The sequence below is a fragment of the Parus major genome, chromosome 1A, assembly GCF_001522545.3.
Source record: "Parus major isolate Abel chromosome 1A, Parus_major1.1, whole genome shotgun sequence".
NCBI classification, from domain to species: Eukaryota; Metazoa; Chordata; class Aves; order Passeriformes; family Paridae; genus Parus; species Parus major.
Window position 1 is genome coordinate 65,878,000 of NC_031773.1, and position 16,368 is coordinate 65,894,367.

Below are 16,368 nucleotides of genomic sequence, written 5' to 3' on the forward strand. Positions count from 1 at the left end.
AGTTTTACTATTTCATAGGAATGACAGTTTGATAATTCTTGAGAACTGACAACTCACTAAATGGTTTGAGCCAGGCTCCTTAACATTTTGAGGACAAATTTGACTTCAAAGTTGTCATAGGCATGAAAAGGGACAAAATAATTGTATTTATTTTTATCAAGAAAGCCTCATAGCTTGGCTTTCTGCTCAGACTAAAGCCAAGATGACACCACAATATTTTTAAAAGAGTCATACCAAAGTGAAAAATAAAAAGAAGGGAGTACAAAGGAAATTACCCACCAACTGGTCTCCTTGTTCTAAGTGGGTCAGAACACGTCAGTATTTTCTAAATTTCTCCCACCTCCCAGCAGGAGCAGCATATTGAAGTGAAAATCACAATTCAATGTTTATGGAGTATCAATAACTCTAAAGAACTGCAGGTTGGCTGCATGGGGGTAAGAAAGATGATTTCCCACGTGCAGCAACACTTCACGGATGGAAACAATCTGCTCTTTCCTCTGTTGGTTATCCCTTGCCCTCCAAGTCCAACACACCAGTAGCAGCACAGCCCTCACAGGTACAAAAATGGCTTTCTTCTCATGGTTCCAGTATTTCTCCAGGCCATACCAACCTGGAAAATTGTCCTCCTGAGCTCATTCGGAGCCACAGCAGTGGCTGTCCCCGAGCAGATCCAGTTCCCTCTGAATTCCTCAGCCATGGCTGTGCTCCAGGGCTGGGAGGATGTCCCCAGCTCCAGGGCTGTGTCTGCAGGCCCACAGAGGCAGCAGGAAGGACACTGGGAAGCTCATGGCAGGAGGAAGAAGGACACTGGGAAGCCCATGGCAGGAGGAAGAAGGACACTGGGAAGCCCATGGCAGGAGGAAGAAGGACACTGGGAAGCCCATGGCAGGAAGAAGGAAATTGGGAAGCCCATGGCAGAAGGAAGAAGGACACTGGGAAGCTCATGGCAGGAAGAAGGACACTGGGAAGCTCATGGCAGGAAGAAGGACACTGGGAAGCTCATGGCAGAAAGAAGAAGGACACTGGGAAGCCCATGGCAGGAGGAAGGACACTGGGAAGCTCATGGCAGAAAGAAGAAGGACACTGGGAAGCCCATGGCAGAAAGAAGAAGGACACTGGGAAGCTCATGGCAGAAAGAAGAAGGACACTGGGAAGCCCATGGCAGGAGGATGGACACTGGGAAGCCCATGGCAGGAGGAAGGACACTGGGAAGCTCATGGCAGCAGGAAGAACACTGGGAAGCCCATGGCAGCAGGAAGGACACTGGGAAGCCCATGGCAGCAGGAAGGACACTGGGAAGCCCATGGCAGGATGAAGGACACTGGGAAGCCCATGGCAGGAGGAAGAAGGACACTGGGAAGCTCATGGCAGCAGGAAGGACACTGGGAAGCCCATGGCCATGCAGCCTGCTCTGGCTGAGTGCTACCCCACGGAGCAGGAGGCACAACAGAGCTTCTGTGAACAACCAGGAAATGCTCTTACGACTATCCCAGCAGTGGAATTTTTCAGCTGCAGATTAGGCTTCTGCACAGCAGTGCTTGGCCCAAATGGAAAATCCATGTACCTTCCAGCAGTTCAGAGCACAGCAGAGGACACTGAGCTCTTCATTTCTAGGTCATGGGCTTAGATCAGCTTTTCCTCAGCTGTGACCAAGAGGTGCTAATGTAGAATAAACCTGTGGCCCTGACGTGAGGGTCAGAAAGGAATCACAGAATCCTTAGGGTTGGAAGGGACCTCTGGAGATCATCAGCCACAGCAGGGTCACCTGCAGCAGGTGATGCAGAACATGTCCAGGAGAGCTCAGAATGTCTCCAGGGAGGGAGACTCCGTGACCCTCAGTTCAGTGCTCTGCCACCCTCAGTGTAAGAAAGTCCTTCCTCACACTGAGGTGAAACTTCTTGTGTTTTATTTGCACAACCGTCTTCCCAAGCTGGAGCAGATTTTTTGGCAGTGTCAGTCAAAGAAGCCAAGCACCCAAGTCAGCTGTTCATACAAATTAAGTGTAACTCAGGGAGACAAAAAAGATTTTTATCCTCTTTGGAGATCTTCTCAGTTTCAACTCAGGGCTTAGAATTTATATTCATATTAATAAGAATACCCCTGTTTGTTTTGCATATGGACAATTTCCTCTTTAATCTCCATTACAAAGTCACAGCTGGGAAAGTTATATAGTTAGGCAGCAAAGATTTATTTTTTTTTTTCCCTCCTGCAAGATGTTTGAGATTTTGGAGAACAAACATCTTGTCATACAAACATCTTTGGCTGTCCCTGCCATGAAAGCAAAGCAGCCCCAGTTTGTGTTGTGGCCCTGAGGCCATGGGACATGACAGGGCTCACCTGGCAGAGGCCCAGGCTGTGCTGCAGAACGTGCCAGCAGTGAAACAGCTGGCTCAGCCACGAGCTCGTGCCTTGGCTCACTGCAATTTACTGAGCCTCTCTGTCAGCCTGGGGTCTAGTATAAAACACCACTTTTTCCCTCCCTGACTGCTTTCCTGACAGGAAAAGCTCACTGGGATGCTCCTTTCTCTCAGAGCCTGGTGTCACTGTCAGGGATTGACCGTTCAGCTTCTGAAGTGATGCAGCATGATGATTTTACATCTTCCCAGGGTGTCTGTGGCCCCTTTGCTGCTCTCAGCCCTGCATTTTGTGCTGCCCCACACAATGAAAAGTCAATGTTTGTTACCATTTTGGCTTTCCATTATCAAACAGGAGGAGAACCTGAAACCTCAGAGAATAATAATGAATAATAAATGAGAAAACATCAATTTTAATGGACACAGTGCATCATTCTGATATTATTGAAACATTCTGGGTTAGGTTTTATGTTTGCAAAACTATTTCTTCTACCTGTTAAATACAATTTGAACAGGGTATTTCTGGGCTGAAAGAATGGAACTTTTCATTTAACAACTGTCAAAATCAGACTTTTCAATATTTCAAAGCTTACTGCTTTTTTTAGACATTACATTCCTCAGAACCTACTCCTTACTGTCAAAAATTCAGTGAATCACTACTTTTCGATGGCAGCAAAGGAGGAAAAGTTTTTCTGAAAAATGCCCTGCCAGGTTTAATAAACTATTTCTCAGTCATACTTGTCTTTGTCTTAAGTTTTGATGAATGCTGCAATGGCTCCATCCAAAATGCATCGTTAGAAAATGTGTCACTTATGTATTTTTTTTTTGTTTTTTTGTTTTTCAAAACAGGCAGTGGAAAATTTCCTGAATCTTTTTGGTAAAATGCTGCTAGAAATGATGTGCAAATAAAAGAAATACTGGAAATGCTCACATTAGCCAGTTTCCTGGGGCCACTTAATAGCTGCTTCAGATAGAGGTTCAAATCCTTCACTCTTTTATGTTCAAGGTCCGTAAAAGGTAAATGCCATGAGTGGGGAAACCTGCAAAAGAAGAATATTCCTAAGCAGAACTCTTGTACTTTAATTGCTGGAAATATTTCCAGCTCTACTTAACAGAAGAAAGCCAAGACTTCCTAAGAGGTTTTGCAGGTAAGGGAAGGAATGTTTACAGGGTAAGCTTACAGGTCACATTACAGTCACTCACCTTCTAATAATAATTTGCTGGTAAATTGTCTCATACTGAAGCACTTTTTCTCTCTAAATAATTAATTTAAAATTAAGTAAATAATCAGAGAAATCCTAAAAGGAAGTTCTTTGCATTTTATGGGCTCTAAATATAGGTAAGTAACTGGCCCCTGATGATGCCAAGAAAACACTGCCTTTTTGCACAACAGATTTCTGATCTCAGCCCAGAGCTGACATATCCTTACCACAGAACATTGAGCACCAAAGCCTTACAGCAGCAATGTGACATTTGATGAATATATCATTGCTTGCATTTTTACCTCAGCTATTTGGAGTGTAGATAAGGTTTTCAGAGTAGATCCCTGATCCCATAACTAATTTCAGGTACTAGCATAATTAAAATAATATATGAAAACAAATGGTCGTAACACTAAAAAAATCAATCCCCAAAAAAAGCTATAACAATAAAAATAGCAAAAGTAATGTTCTTGCCGAGTTTTTATTAAGATGAATTTAATTTTGTGTTAGTAAATAAATTACACATACATAGAATGGCCTTATGTCAATTTTCAAATAATTTGGTGGTTGAAAATGTCAAAACCTCCAATTTTTTTACTTGAATCATCTTTGCATTTTAGAGACAATGCATATTAGATGAGTCAAAAGGTTAGAGTTTTAACAACACACATAATCAATTTGTATTAACCTTGCCCTGGCAAAGGGTATTTATCTCCCAGGCTGAAGGAGCATTAGAAAAACTGTCTGGGTTAAATTGCACATAATGGGTTTTGTGATACGGATTGCTAATAGCAGGATGCATAATTAACATTATGCTTTATGTCCTCTAATGCATGAGACAGAGAGAGGTGGAAGTTTTGATCTGGTTGTATTTCATGTCCCGCCACCGCCGCTGTAAATAGTCAAGCGTGTCTTGTTTACAAACCTCTTTTTTTTAATTCTGCTATGAGCTTTTTTATCCACTGAACCTCAACAGGTGCCTGAAGGATTCAGACAAAGGATCTGTGTAGTTTGTGATACACTGGAAAGGGACACTTGGCCAGCGCTGGTGTGGCTCAGCCTGCCATTAAACCAGCCAGGGACCAGACACCACTGGCATGCTGCAGGGATGCAGGGACTTCTGGTGATTCCTGCCCATCAGCTGGAGGATCAGGGCTCAGTTAGGGGCTGCACAGATGGATAGGAAGAGGTGACTCCTCCCTGGCAAAACCACAGCAGCAGGACACAGAAGGAGGAGGGAGAAGTGACACGACCCTGGTTCATGACACAGACAGAAATAGAGCCCAAGTCATCCAGCACACAGAGACAGCCTGTGAGTGCTCTGGGCTCCTCTGGGGCACAAAAGGACTTCTTTCAAGGGGTGGAAGCAGCTTAAAATGAGTTAGTCTGTGTGACACAACAAGAGGGCTTTGGCTGGCAGATGCAGGCCCTCAGAAGATGCATCCAAAGCACAGTGGCCAAACAGGGGACAGAGGAGCTGCTGATTGATAGCACCAATAACTGCTGGAGAGAAGGACAACATGAACCTTGTGGTGGCACTGAACCCTTCTTTTAAAGGCCTTTGTGCTTTTGATGGATTGTGTCTGTGGCATTGCCCTTGTGTTAGGAAAGGTGAACTTCCCATTCTTTGCATCCACTTGAAATGGATCAGAAAAACATAAACTTGCAGATGTGCTGCACAGCACATTGCATTTCCTACTTGTCTGAACGTTGTTCTGTGTGTAAAATATGTCCCCTTCCTGCTTTGTTGGGTGAAAAGATTTTTGGCATTTTACAAAACAGATATTAAACACAATTAAAACCCTCTCAGAAATCAAATGAGAAGGCTGGTGTTGGAGTGCAAGGGCTTGCTTAGAGCAACTGTGTTTCTAACTTTTAAATATGAGCTGAACAAATGCATTGGACGTGTCAATAGCAAAATTTTGGATTCTGAGAACTCTGAGCTTTGCCATTTGTTTCTTACAATAAACTCAGTATTTAGCACTTGTATGAAGCGCTCTCATATTTCATTGTTTTCTCCTAATGAGACATGAATATGTACAATTTCACAGAATCATTACAAAGCAGAAACTAAGTCCTTTCTGTGAGCATTTCCAATTATTCTAGCAATATTAAACATTTAATTTATTTTAATCAGACATTTTAAAAATGATTTTGTGATTACATTGCGGAACAAGGCTTTTTCCTTCCTTTGAAGCATCTGGCATCAGCCAGAGTTGGTGCTTTGTAGCACACAGGCAGACTAATGGTCTGATATGGCATGGCAGTTTCAGTAATAACTTCCTATAAAGAAATAATTAGGTTTTTATTATTAGAATAAAATCTGGGATACATGAAAAACCTCAAATTAATGAAGTTCTGTTAGAACACAACGCAAAATTTTAACATTAAAAAACGCGCCTATCAAAAACCATCATAAAATGAATTGTTTTAACACAATCTTAGGGAAAGATCCTGCAGTGACAGAATACTGCTGGGACTGAATTATGGCAATAAAGCACTGGAGCTCCTAGAGACAGCTTCAGTATACACAGATTAACCCTCTGTGAGTTCTGAAGTGCTCTTTAGCAGTGAAAATGTTGCAAAGGATTTTATTAGAGGTAGATTTTCTGAAAAATGACTAGTATTATTTTTGAAATTTGCTAAAGGGTTTCTGAGGTTTGTGTGTTTCGGAAGAAAAATGTATTTCCTTTCAAAGGGCTCTGCTCACCACAGGAAAAAGTCATAAACAGGTACTTGTTAAATATTTTATTGTACAACCTAATGGTTAGCCTGCAAGTATCTCCAAATCAAAACCACGATTCAAGCAATTTCAGTATTTGTTTAGTGAAATTTCAGTTCTCACCAGCTGCTTCAAACCAGTTCATGTGAGAAAGCCATAATGAATCAAATAGGAGTCAATAAAACCCCCTCAGACAGGAGACAGAGTCTCTGGAATTAACTAACCTTAAACCATATTTTTCAGAATGCTTCTCATGAGCTTGGGGGAATATCAGCTCTGGATCTGAAATTCATGGACTTTTAGTTCAAAGCATGTTGTTTGTGGCTATTTACTTCATGTCAAATCCAAAGGCCTTTTTCAAGCCTATCACTTGAATCTCAGCTTGGTTCAAGTAAGCCACTTGTATTTTAAGCCAGCTTTTGTCTTTTTGTAGATTGAGCTTGAGGAAGGGCTTGTACCAGGTGAGTCAGAAGGACTTTGTACTCACTGATGTATGCAGCATAATGTATATGATATATGTAGAAAAAATAACTCCACTTGTGGTTTTAAAGGCATGGACAATCATTACATGAGGTAAAGCTGGTTTATATAAGGCAGAAAAAACCCATGGGGCTCACTACCCCAGGAAACTGTGAAGAAATAACATTCAGAAAATGAAAAGCAGGAATGGACATGCACATGGGTACACAGTAATATTCAGAATTATTGCAACTAATGGCAGCAGATTTTTCAAAAGATAATAAACCAAAGGATGTGAGGTACAAAGTATTGGGGACAGGACAGTATATAAGATTATTGTACATTTCTCAGCTGGGGGTATGTGCATCATGCTGTAAAAATATTCATCATGGTGCTAGAGACAGAGATTTCTCTTCTGACCCACTGCAAACTTTCCTACATTGCTTCAACACACAGATCTTGCCATAAGTTCTGATAAATATCATGAAGAAAATAAAAACTATTAAAGGCACCTTTAATGAAGTCAGCACCACTTACCCTTTAATTTCAGGAGTAGTTTTGTCAGACCCAAGCTGTTCCCCTTTTCTCCTCCCATTAAAAAAGGAACAATAAAATATAAAACTTAGACTGCCACAATGGTCTGTGATTCAGTTTCCTCTTGGGCTGAATAGAAGGTTTGATAGAATTTGTTGCTCTGCCTTTGTGTTTCTAAAAATACATCTGCCGTGAATATTCTCACAGATTTATCTGAGCACACAAGAGAGAACCACTTAACAGCAGAATAACATTCACTAATATGCTGCCTTACTCTGGGAGGTCCTGGGATGGGAATTGCTTCTGGAGGTGGCTGTGAAGTTCTGAGAACTGGCTGAACGATTTTTCCACGAAGGTGACCACATTGCAGGTTTGCACCACCTGGATGAGATATACCTGTGTTGGGGAAAAAAGGAGAGGCAGAGCAATGATCAGAGAGTCAAATTAAAAAAAAAAAAATATGTACAAGAGAGTAAGAGAATATATAGGGTGATTTTAACAAAGAAAAACCTTCCTTTAATGTAGTGCCAAGTGCCAGAGAATTCAGTTTGTGATTCACAGTGTTTGCTGCACAGAAAGAGAAACTTGCCTGGGTAGCATACAACTCAAACACTGAAAGATCACTGCAGTGTGTGAAAACTAATAGTGCACCATTAAAGCTTCATATAACAGCCTCCAATTTCTATTAGGCTTCCTAATTTTGTGCCATGCTTTCCTTCTGGATGCTTTAATTAGCTCTTGATTTATTTTTCACTATAGGGAATGAACAGTTCTCCTTAATGGCTCCCTGCAAATATCTGTCTGCCTGGTGTTTTTGCTCTCTGATAGCTCACTGCTTATGGCACCACTATTCATCCCATGATGCCTTTAATGTGGCACAAGCACATCTTCTATAAATGAAGAGGGAGAGCACGTAAGTTTTTGAAGGAGTCATTAAAGATCCAGGCAAATGAGGGCAAGCAAAGAACGCGATACATACGGAGTCAGGCTTTCTGCTGAAGCCCAAAACGGTGGCCCTTGCGATCGACCTCTCTGTGTCCAGCATCATCCACTCCTGGGGGACAGGCTCTGGAGCTGGAGGCTTTGCAGAGCTCCCCACTGACATCTGCACAAGCGTGTGGATCAGGTTATTGAGTTTGACAGGAAAGCACTCCAAACTTTCCTTTATTTTCCTGAAGAACGAACAAACACAAGAGGCGCTATTTATGCATTTTTTTGTTTTCCGCTCCTTGACCCCTCTTTTTACGGATACAAGTCCAAAAAATCCCAAATTCTAAAGCCTACCTCACACACACACACACACATATCAGTCACTGCTATTTGCACTGCAGCACATCCAGCCCCTGAGCTCTGCTGCTTAAAGGAGCGTTCTTGCCACAACCTGCCTCAAGGCTTAGCTTGGAGCAGCTATTCCTCATGAGCTGGATACCAGCCTTCTTTCAGGCATCAGGGACAAGCAGAACATTTCCATGTGTGTTTTGAGGAGTCCCAGGGTTGAACAGCACATGTTCATTTTGCCAAGCAGGAGAGAAGGCGCTAGTTATGATTATATTTATTTTTGGTTACACTAACCTCACATGGGCTTACACGTGTTTGTGCAGGGCTCTTGGATTCAATTTGTGATTTAGCTGAGCAGGATGTGTTGTGAAATCCTCCACCTAGTTCTTAAAAGCTCTTTCCCTGTGGAACTGCTTAAGATGAATTTTTTTTTAAAAAAAGAGAGAGAAATTTTCTCCTGGTATCTCACTCCATCTCATCCCTGTGCAAGGGGAGCCAGAACACTGTTTTGATTTCCTACTTTTGAGATCTTTCATCAGCAAAGACACAATAGATAAAAAAAAAACCTAGATAAACATGTACTGCAAATGAGAAAGTGAACTTGACCTGAGAAATAACACTACAGAATGATCACAGGTCTCTGATGAGTGAGATGCAGTACTCATTAGAAAGCACTTGCTCTCTTGGATTCACTTGCTAATTGAATTCTTAGGACCTATTAACTTCTAATGTTTTTTTGGGTTTTTTTTTTCCCCTGCTTATTTCTACAGCTATCTGAAGATATCCTGTACCTGTTCTGATGTTATAGAAAAACAACCCATTAGTTTCAAGTCATCAAGTTCAGCAAACCCTCTATCAAAGTGTCAGGAGTTTGCTGTGTTTTCTTTTCTCTTTATTATTATTTTTTTTTCTTCCAGTTTTGGATTGTATCTAACTAGGTTACAAGGGCTGACAACACCCTTAACCACCTTCATCATGCTTTTTTCAAAGCTGAGCAAATGCTTTGCCTGTCATTTCAAATTAGATTTTTATTCATGGGTTTCTGTGAGTGGGCTGGAATGTGTAGTGCAATCATTTGAAATCAACTCCATTCATCACATTAGCCTAATTTCCATGATCTCAGATGCTCTGGCTAAAATCTGTAGCTTCACATATGAAACCAAACCAGAAAGAATAAGGATTATTCTACCTACAGGCATCTCCCCAGCTGACCCCCTGAAATTCAGATTTCATTCAAAATACTATGTGAATTTATCACACACTAATTAGGTGTAGTAAACTAAGGAAAGATGAATATGTTCCTCTTAATGTAGTACATGGAAAGGTACCTCAGAATTGATTTAATTATCTTAATTATTAATTACATTCTTCAGAAACAGACACAAGCTATTTAATAAATTAAATTAACACTCTGATGTAAAACAAGAAAACAAATCTCATTTCAAAATATTAGTACAAAATCAATTCAGTGACGATTAACCAGGCTGCAGCAGAGGTGAACTCTTCCTTTTTAACTCCTATGTATTTAATTTAATGTGTAGTTTAAACACTTCCTAAATCACAGAGACATTAGGTGATAGAATCTGTAACTGGCCATATTATAGCAGAGCAGTTAGGGAATTTGCCACAGTACTGTAAGAGGCACGTTAACTTTGCAGCTAAACACACTGCATTTTAATTTACATAAAACAGGCCTCAGCTTGTAAATTAGTACTAATTCAGACATCATCACTGCACAGAACTGCCTGATATCAAACTACCACTATTCCTTCCATGGGGCCATTAGGCTTCTAAAACACCTTTAAAACCCAGATTGCTAATCAGACACTCCAGATCTGAACAGAGCCTTGTGTTGTCATCGTTGCAGATTTTTCCTGTGAGTTATTGGAAATGATTACATCTAAAATCAAATAAAACCAGAAGAAGAAGTTGTTCTCTCCCCCTCTCTGTTCTGTCTGCATGCAGTCCTCTTTGCTAGGATAGGAAACATCAAGCAAACCTAATTCCATGTATTCAGTGAAGAATTCAAGGCCTCTTTGCTTATCTGATTCCACCTCAGAGCATCTCCCCAGCAAGGTGGAACAGCTCTGCTTGGGGCTCTCTGCACTTTCTTTCAAGGGCAAATTGGCTTAAGGAAACCCTTTTTTCCCAAAAACTGGATCCTAACTGTATATGGAGCAATGGGGTACATCAAACCTGTGTGCCTTATCTTTTTGTGATTTTGCAGTTTATTTTTGGCCTGGATTAGCTCAGTGACCCAGTTTATCACATTGTGGTACCTGATTCCCCTTTCTGCCAGCACTTTTAAAGTTCATCCCGAGGACCAGTGGTGAAAGTTTCTCCTTGAGCTCTCCCAGATCCCAAATCACCTTCTTTTCTCTGTAGCCACATTAGGCTTAGCAATATTTGAAAGAAATAAAGTCATGGGTGTTTGTAAAAATCCTCATTTTCCTCCCTGGCCATTACCTCCTTTGCCAGTGCCCAAAGCTGGCTCTGCCTTCACAAAGATGACAAAAAAGTTTATTTATTTCAGAGCTCTGGTAGCCCAGGCTGCATAGAAAATGAGTGCCTGATGGTCCAGAGATAGCTAAAGTGAGTGAACAGTACAAAGGGTATTAAAAGCACAGGCTAATCAAAAGAAAAGAGGAAACTGTCATTAACTAGAGTAATATTAGCAGTGAATCCAAATATTTCCAACACAGTTTTCAGAGAGAAAAATGTTATTTCCCACATGACAATAACTGTTTACCATGCAGATTGGTGTCTGACCTACTTCTCAGAAAATAAAGTTAAATATCTATGATTGTTGGAAAGTAATGACTTTCTGCTTTCCACCTGCTGAATTGACTTTGAATTTCAGATTTGGCTTTGGTCTGTCTACAGAGCTGTCAAATTACAGTATCAGGTAAAACATGAACAGACTGGCTGGCTGCTCATGTAAAAGGAGATGGATGAAAAGTTTGGCTAATGTTTTCAAGAGTAACAGGTGGTAGTTTGTGACTTTAGCTTTAGGAAGCAGACATTCCTTTTGGGACAGGTATTCTGAGGGCTGGTGCTTAGATTTTCAGGGCACACCAGCCTTTTTACCTAGCACATACAACCAACTGACAAATTATTAAGATATTAAGATCTTAGTGGATATTTCTTTACCTTTCTTGATAGTACCCTGTTTCTCATTTCTATCTAAGCCTGAAAATCAGAGTATAGTGAGCAAAATTTATTTTCATGGGATTCTCAGATGTTAATGAGCAGTATTTCATTTGTATTCCACATTTCCATCCATGAATTTACCAAGCTCCATTTTAAAACAACTTGAGTAGCATGCCCCCAGATTAACAGAGTTTTTCAGGATATTACTGCTTTCAGCAACAGACCTTTTGTAATACAAATTCCTCAAAAAGCATTAATTCAAGGAGGAGGTCTGCCTCCTGTTCCTTTGGGGCACATAGACCACAGTCTTTACAAACTGCTTGAACATCACTGAAACAAAGATTAGTGTTGTAATTTGGTCCATTCCCTTCCACGTGCCACCAACTTTCACTGTGTTTCACCCATCTGGGAAATTTCTTGCTGAAATACCCTCAGCCACCTGAGAAAGAGAGATTGGCTGATCAGTTTGAGGTCAGCATCATGTTTTGAAAGGAGTTACTGTGGATTGTCCAGCTTGAAACTGTTGGAATTTGTGGATTCTGGATATGCTTGACCTAGGCAACAACAGATACCTAAAAAATGAGTCCATTAATAAATAAAGAAAGCAGCTGACCCAAGCAGCACCTCCCTCCATCAGGCTGCTGAAGACATGCAATGTGCTCCCCTGGTAATTGTCAGATCCACCCTGCATCTCTTATTCATGGGTTTCTATCAGTGGGTTAGATTGCACACTGCAATCATTTGAAATCAACTCCATTCATTGCATTAGGCTAACTTTATGCTCTTAAAACCAATTTCAAATATACATCCCTGTGCAGGCACATTAAAAATGTCAGGCAGCCCGCCACACCATGCTGACATTTGAAGACATCTGCAGAAAACCATAGAGGAAATTTATATGCAGAGGTAAGATGGGTTTCCAGTTTCTGATAAAACTGTGTTGTCAGGGGAAGAGGAAAGGAGGGAGGGGCAAGGATCAAATTGAATTTCAAGGATCAAACTGAGTTCAGGGCAGATGCTGGGGAGACAACGCTGTTTCACTTGGCAGTAGGTGCACAGGACTGACAAGGAGACACAGAAACTCTTGTTTAACTCTCAATTGGTGCATTGTTTATCCACGATGGGAGGGTGTGACCTTCCAGAGGGCTGCGAGCTGTGAGGCTGAACGCTGCTGCTCATCAGCTCCAAACAGGGAGCTGACCCCGTGTGAGAGGAACTGCACACAAATGACACCACAGACTGTTGCACATGACTTAAATCAAGAATGAGACCAAAGGAATTTAGTAAAACACAGAATGCTTTACGAGCCTGAAAGGGGTCAGTACATTATATGATTGTTCTGCCGGCCGAAGAGGTGACGGCAAAGAACAAATTAACATGGCTCTGCCAGCAGCATTCGTGACATCATTCATCATTTCATGTTGGTTTTAAACCACACCAGGGCCAATGTCAGCTTTATTGCTAAACCAAACCCAGAAGATTGCTAAAAGCAACCTATTTCTAAAGAAATACAGAGGAATACTGTTCTCCTATTTCCACTAGCAGAAGATTGGGATTTTTGGTAGGCACGTTACGTGATTGAATCTGAAAGATTACAATAACTACCTTGTACTTAGAACAAGAAACAACTTTCTGTTGGCAATGTTTAACATTCCAATGACCACGCTCCTTGTCTGGAAAAGAACTTTTAAAAAACAATGAAGTGGTTTTGGAAGCAGTTACAGAGAAAACGGAGCTACAAATTGCGAGGGATTTGAGAGCTACTAAAAGTTGTGCTAATAATCACAACTTCCAATTTCCTTGTCTTTCTAAGGGCAGCTTGAAAAATAGATACAGAAACAAGCCAGAGATTGACCATGAGAAGTATGTGACTGGATATTTTCTTGTATCAGTATTTTGTATAAAAAGGAGATAAGGAATAAAGATGATGTAGGTAACACAAAGCTCACAAAAATCTCAGTATATTTAAATTCCTAAAGCCAGGTTGGAAAGTGTTTTTTTACAGACAGACAGTCTCTGCATGCATCCAGGTATCAAGCTATCCCAAAGTCTTTATTTTGAAAAGTGCCTGGATACAATTTCTGGAAGTTAAAATCCTACTAGACATGAGGCCTGATATTATCCCCATGTTCAAACATGCTGAAATGTTAATACCTTTTCTGAATTAACACAAATAATGTACAAATGAATAGAAACTAGAATAACAGGGAAAAGAAGCTCCAAGAGAAATGAGATCCAAGGAAATTCATGAACTAATGTAAAGGGATTTTCTTCTTGTAAATGACCATATATAATACAAACATATACTAAGAATATTAATGAATAAAATATGTGCTCTAGAAATATCTGTCTTTTCTATGTGATGTTGTGATGGACAAAAACAAAGCTTCAGCACTTTGAAGAAAATTGGAACAATAGCTCTGGAGTTCACAGGAGGCATTTTAGGAGAAAAGGCAGTTTCAAGTAAGAACAGAGACCACAGCAAACTGCTTTGCTGGTCTGCAGAAATTGAGTGCAATTTCCTTCATTTCCTTAACACCATCCTGAACAAGAAATCTAAGAGGAAGGAGGACACTGTGGCCTCTGAGTCCTACCAGGATTTCCTAAGCCTAACACAAACCTCTACCAGGTAACAAAGCACTCCCAAAACATCACTGGCTTTATTCCATGTGCTTTGGCTGAGGAAGACTGCAGGTGAATTTCCAGTCTGAAGTCCCTGACCCTCGAAAGAAAGTGTGTGGATATCCAGCTCTGCTCTGAATCGAGTCTTCATCCTTACTCCTGCAGCTAAGCAAGGCTGCAGTGATGCCAACCCCAGCTCAGAACTGAGTCAGCTGAAAGCTGATCCTTTCCACCTCCAGAGGGGAAACAACTCTGAGCTTTGCATGGCACTGATGCAATTTTCACTCTGAAGATTCAGATTTTCCTGCTTGTTTTGTACATTCCAGCCCATTTTCACTAACTAAACAAACTGGGTATTTTACCCACAAGAGACAGACACAACCACCTGAACTAGTTGACAGAATCAAGAATTTTGCAGTTTAATTAGAAACTGTATGCTTCCTATTTGAAGTGGAAATATAAGCCTGTACTTTGGAAATATGTGAAATTTTAAAGGAAAGGCTAAGGTAGGAGTTGATGGTAAATGTAAAGCTGTAATTAAATTTTAAAATATAACAATCTTGCTAAGGGGCAGGAGTGAAAAAGCAAGTGTTACAGGAAAAGTGTTACTCAGTGCTATGCTGTGGGTAAAGTCATGGAACAATAGTTTTGTTTGACAAGTTCTTCTCTTTCATTTTTTTCAAAGAAAGGTCACCCTTAAAGTCTCTTGGTCTCTGCCCCAGCCCTCTCCAAACTTGCTGCCTTGGTTTCCTCAGATTCTAGTACATGGAAAAGAGATATATAAACAGCACACTTTTGATTTCCCAGCACTTCCACAAGGTCAGGAGAGTCAGGGTTGCTCTGCATGTGCAGAGGGTGCCCAGGAAACACGGATTCTTAGTCCCTGGGAAATGATGGTGATGCTCAGGGCACACTCTGGCTCTGATTTTGTCTCGTGCTGTGCCTAGAATTTCAAAGTGGATTTCCAGTTCTAGACAGGTCTGCACTCATTTCATCTACAGCCTCATCACACCAACATCTGGAATGATATATGATGCAAAACCTGACCTGAGAGGTCAGGACTGAGGGTCTTTTTGTGATTTTATGCTCCTCCTCATTAATCCCCAGCTATTATCACAAACAGGTGAAAGGTTCCATTACCCTAACACAAATGAAGATTTAAATTTACCTATATCCACACAAGGATACCTATATCCTTTTCTGTGGTTGATCTGTTAATTGTTTAAAAGCAAGAACCAGCACTGTTTTGCAGATGGAGAAACTATGGCTAGCAGAGGGAAAGTGACTTCTCTGAGGAACACAGAAGGTCAAAAGAGGAAAAGGAGTAAAATACAGAAATTGAAGGCTCTCACTCAGGCTGTTAATAGGTTGAATCTATTTAAGCAGTCCAAATCTGTTTTCATTCAACTGCTGCATTTAAAAACAGAGAAAAAATGCTAGAGAAAATGTACTAGCTAGAATGCTAGATACAAATCAGGATGGTTTCACCATGAAAACCTAAGAAATTTCCAGGCACTGAGTGAGTGACTCATTACAAGTGTACCACAAAGGCACAACTGTTTCTTCCAGAAATTTGAGGAAATTGGTTATAACATGCATAAGGAATGAGCTTTTAAAAGTAAACAGGTGAAGACAAATCATCCTTTTGTGTCTTTTCCCTGATTAATCTTCTTAACATAAGAGAAAAATGGATTAATCCCTGAAGAAAGCAAAGTTTCTAGATTATATTCTGGGTTTACCTTGTAAAGTAACTTGTAGCCTGGAGATCTGAGTCCTGAGGACGGAGGTTATCATACACATATTTCAGATCCTGGATGCTGTTTAGCTCAGGCAATCCTGCATGCAGCATCTAAATGTAAAGTAATATTAGGTCATTAGTCCACTGTTCTATTGAAAAGAAGTTTAAACTAAATGGGCCTAAGTGAGCAAAGAAAGGTTTTACACCAAAATAAAACAGTGAAACAGTTGTGCTGATCTGAAGAGTGGTTCTGATGCTGGAGCAATGCCTGGAATAATAAAGTGAATATATTGCACTGTAAACCTTCAC

General features: G+C 40.7%; 1 protein-coding gene across 1 annotated transcript in view; it reads right to left on the reverse strand.

Annotated features, from left to right (window-relative positions):
* Positions 1–16,368, reverse strand: part of PIK3C2G (phosphatidylinositol-4-phosphate 3-kinase catalytic subunit type 2 gamma) — a 173,366-nt gene that overhangs the window by 15,784 nt on the left and 141,214 nt on the right. The window contains exons 26-30 of the mRNA XM_033514641.1: positions 16,061–16,170; positions 8,251–8,443; positions 7,546–7,667; positions 3,165–3,394; positions 2,909–2,946 (exon numbers count right to left, since the gene is read on the reverse strand). Of these exons, the coding sequence (XP_033370532.1) occupies positions 2,909–2,946; positions 3,165–3,394; positions 7,546–7,667; positions 8,251–8,443; positions 16,061–16,170 (693 nt within the window). The remainder of the gene's footprint in view (positions 1–2,908; positions 2,947–3,164; positions 3,395–7,545; positions 7,668–8,250; positions 8,444–16,060; positions 16,171–16,368) is intronic.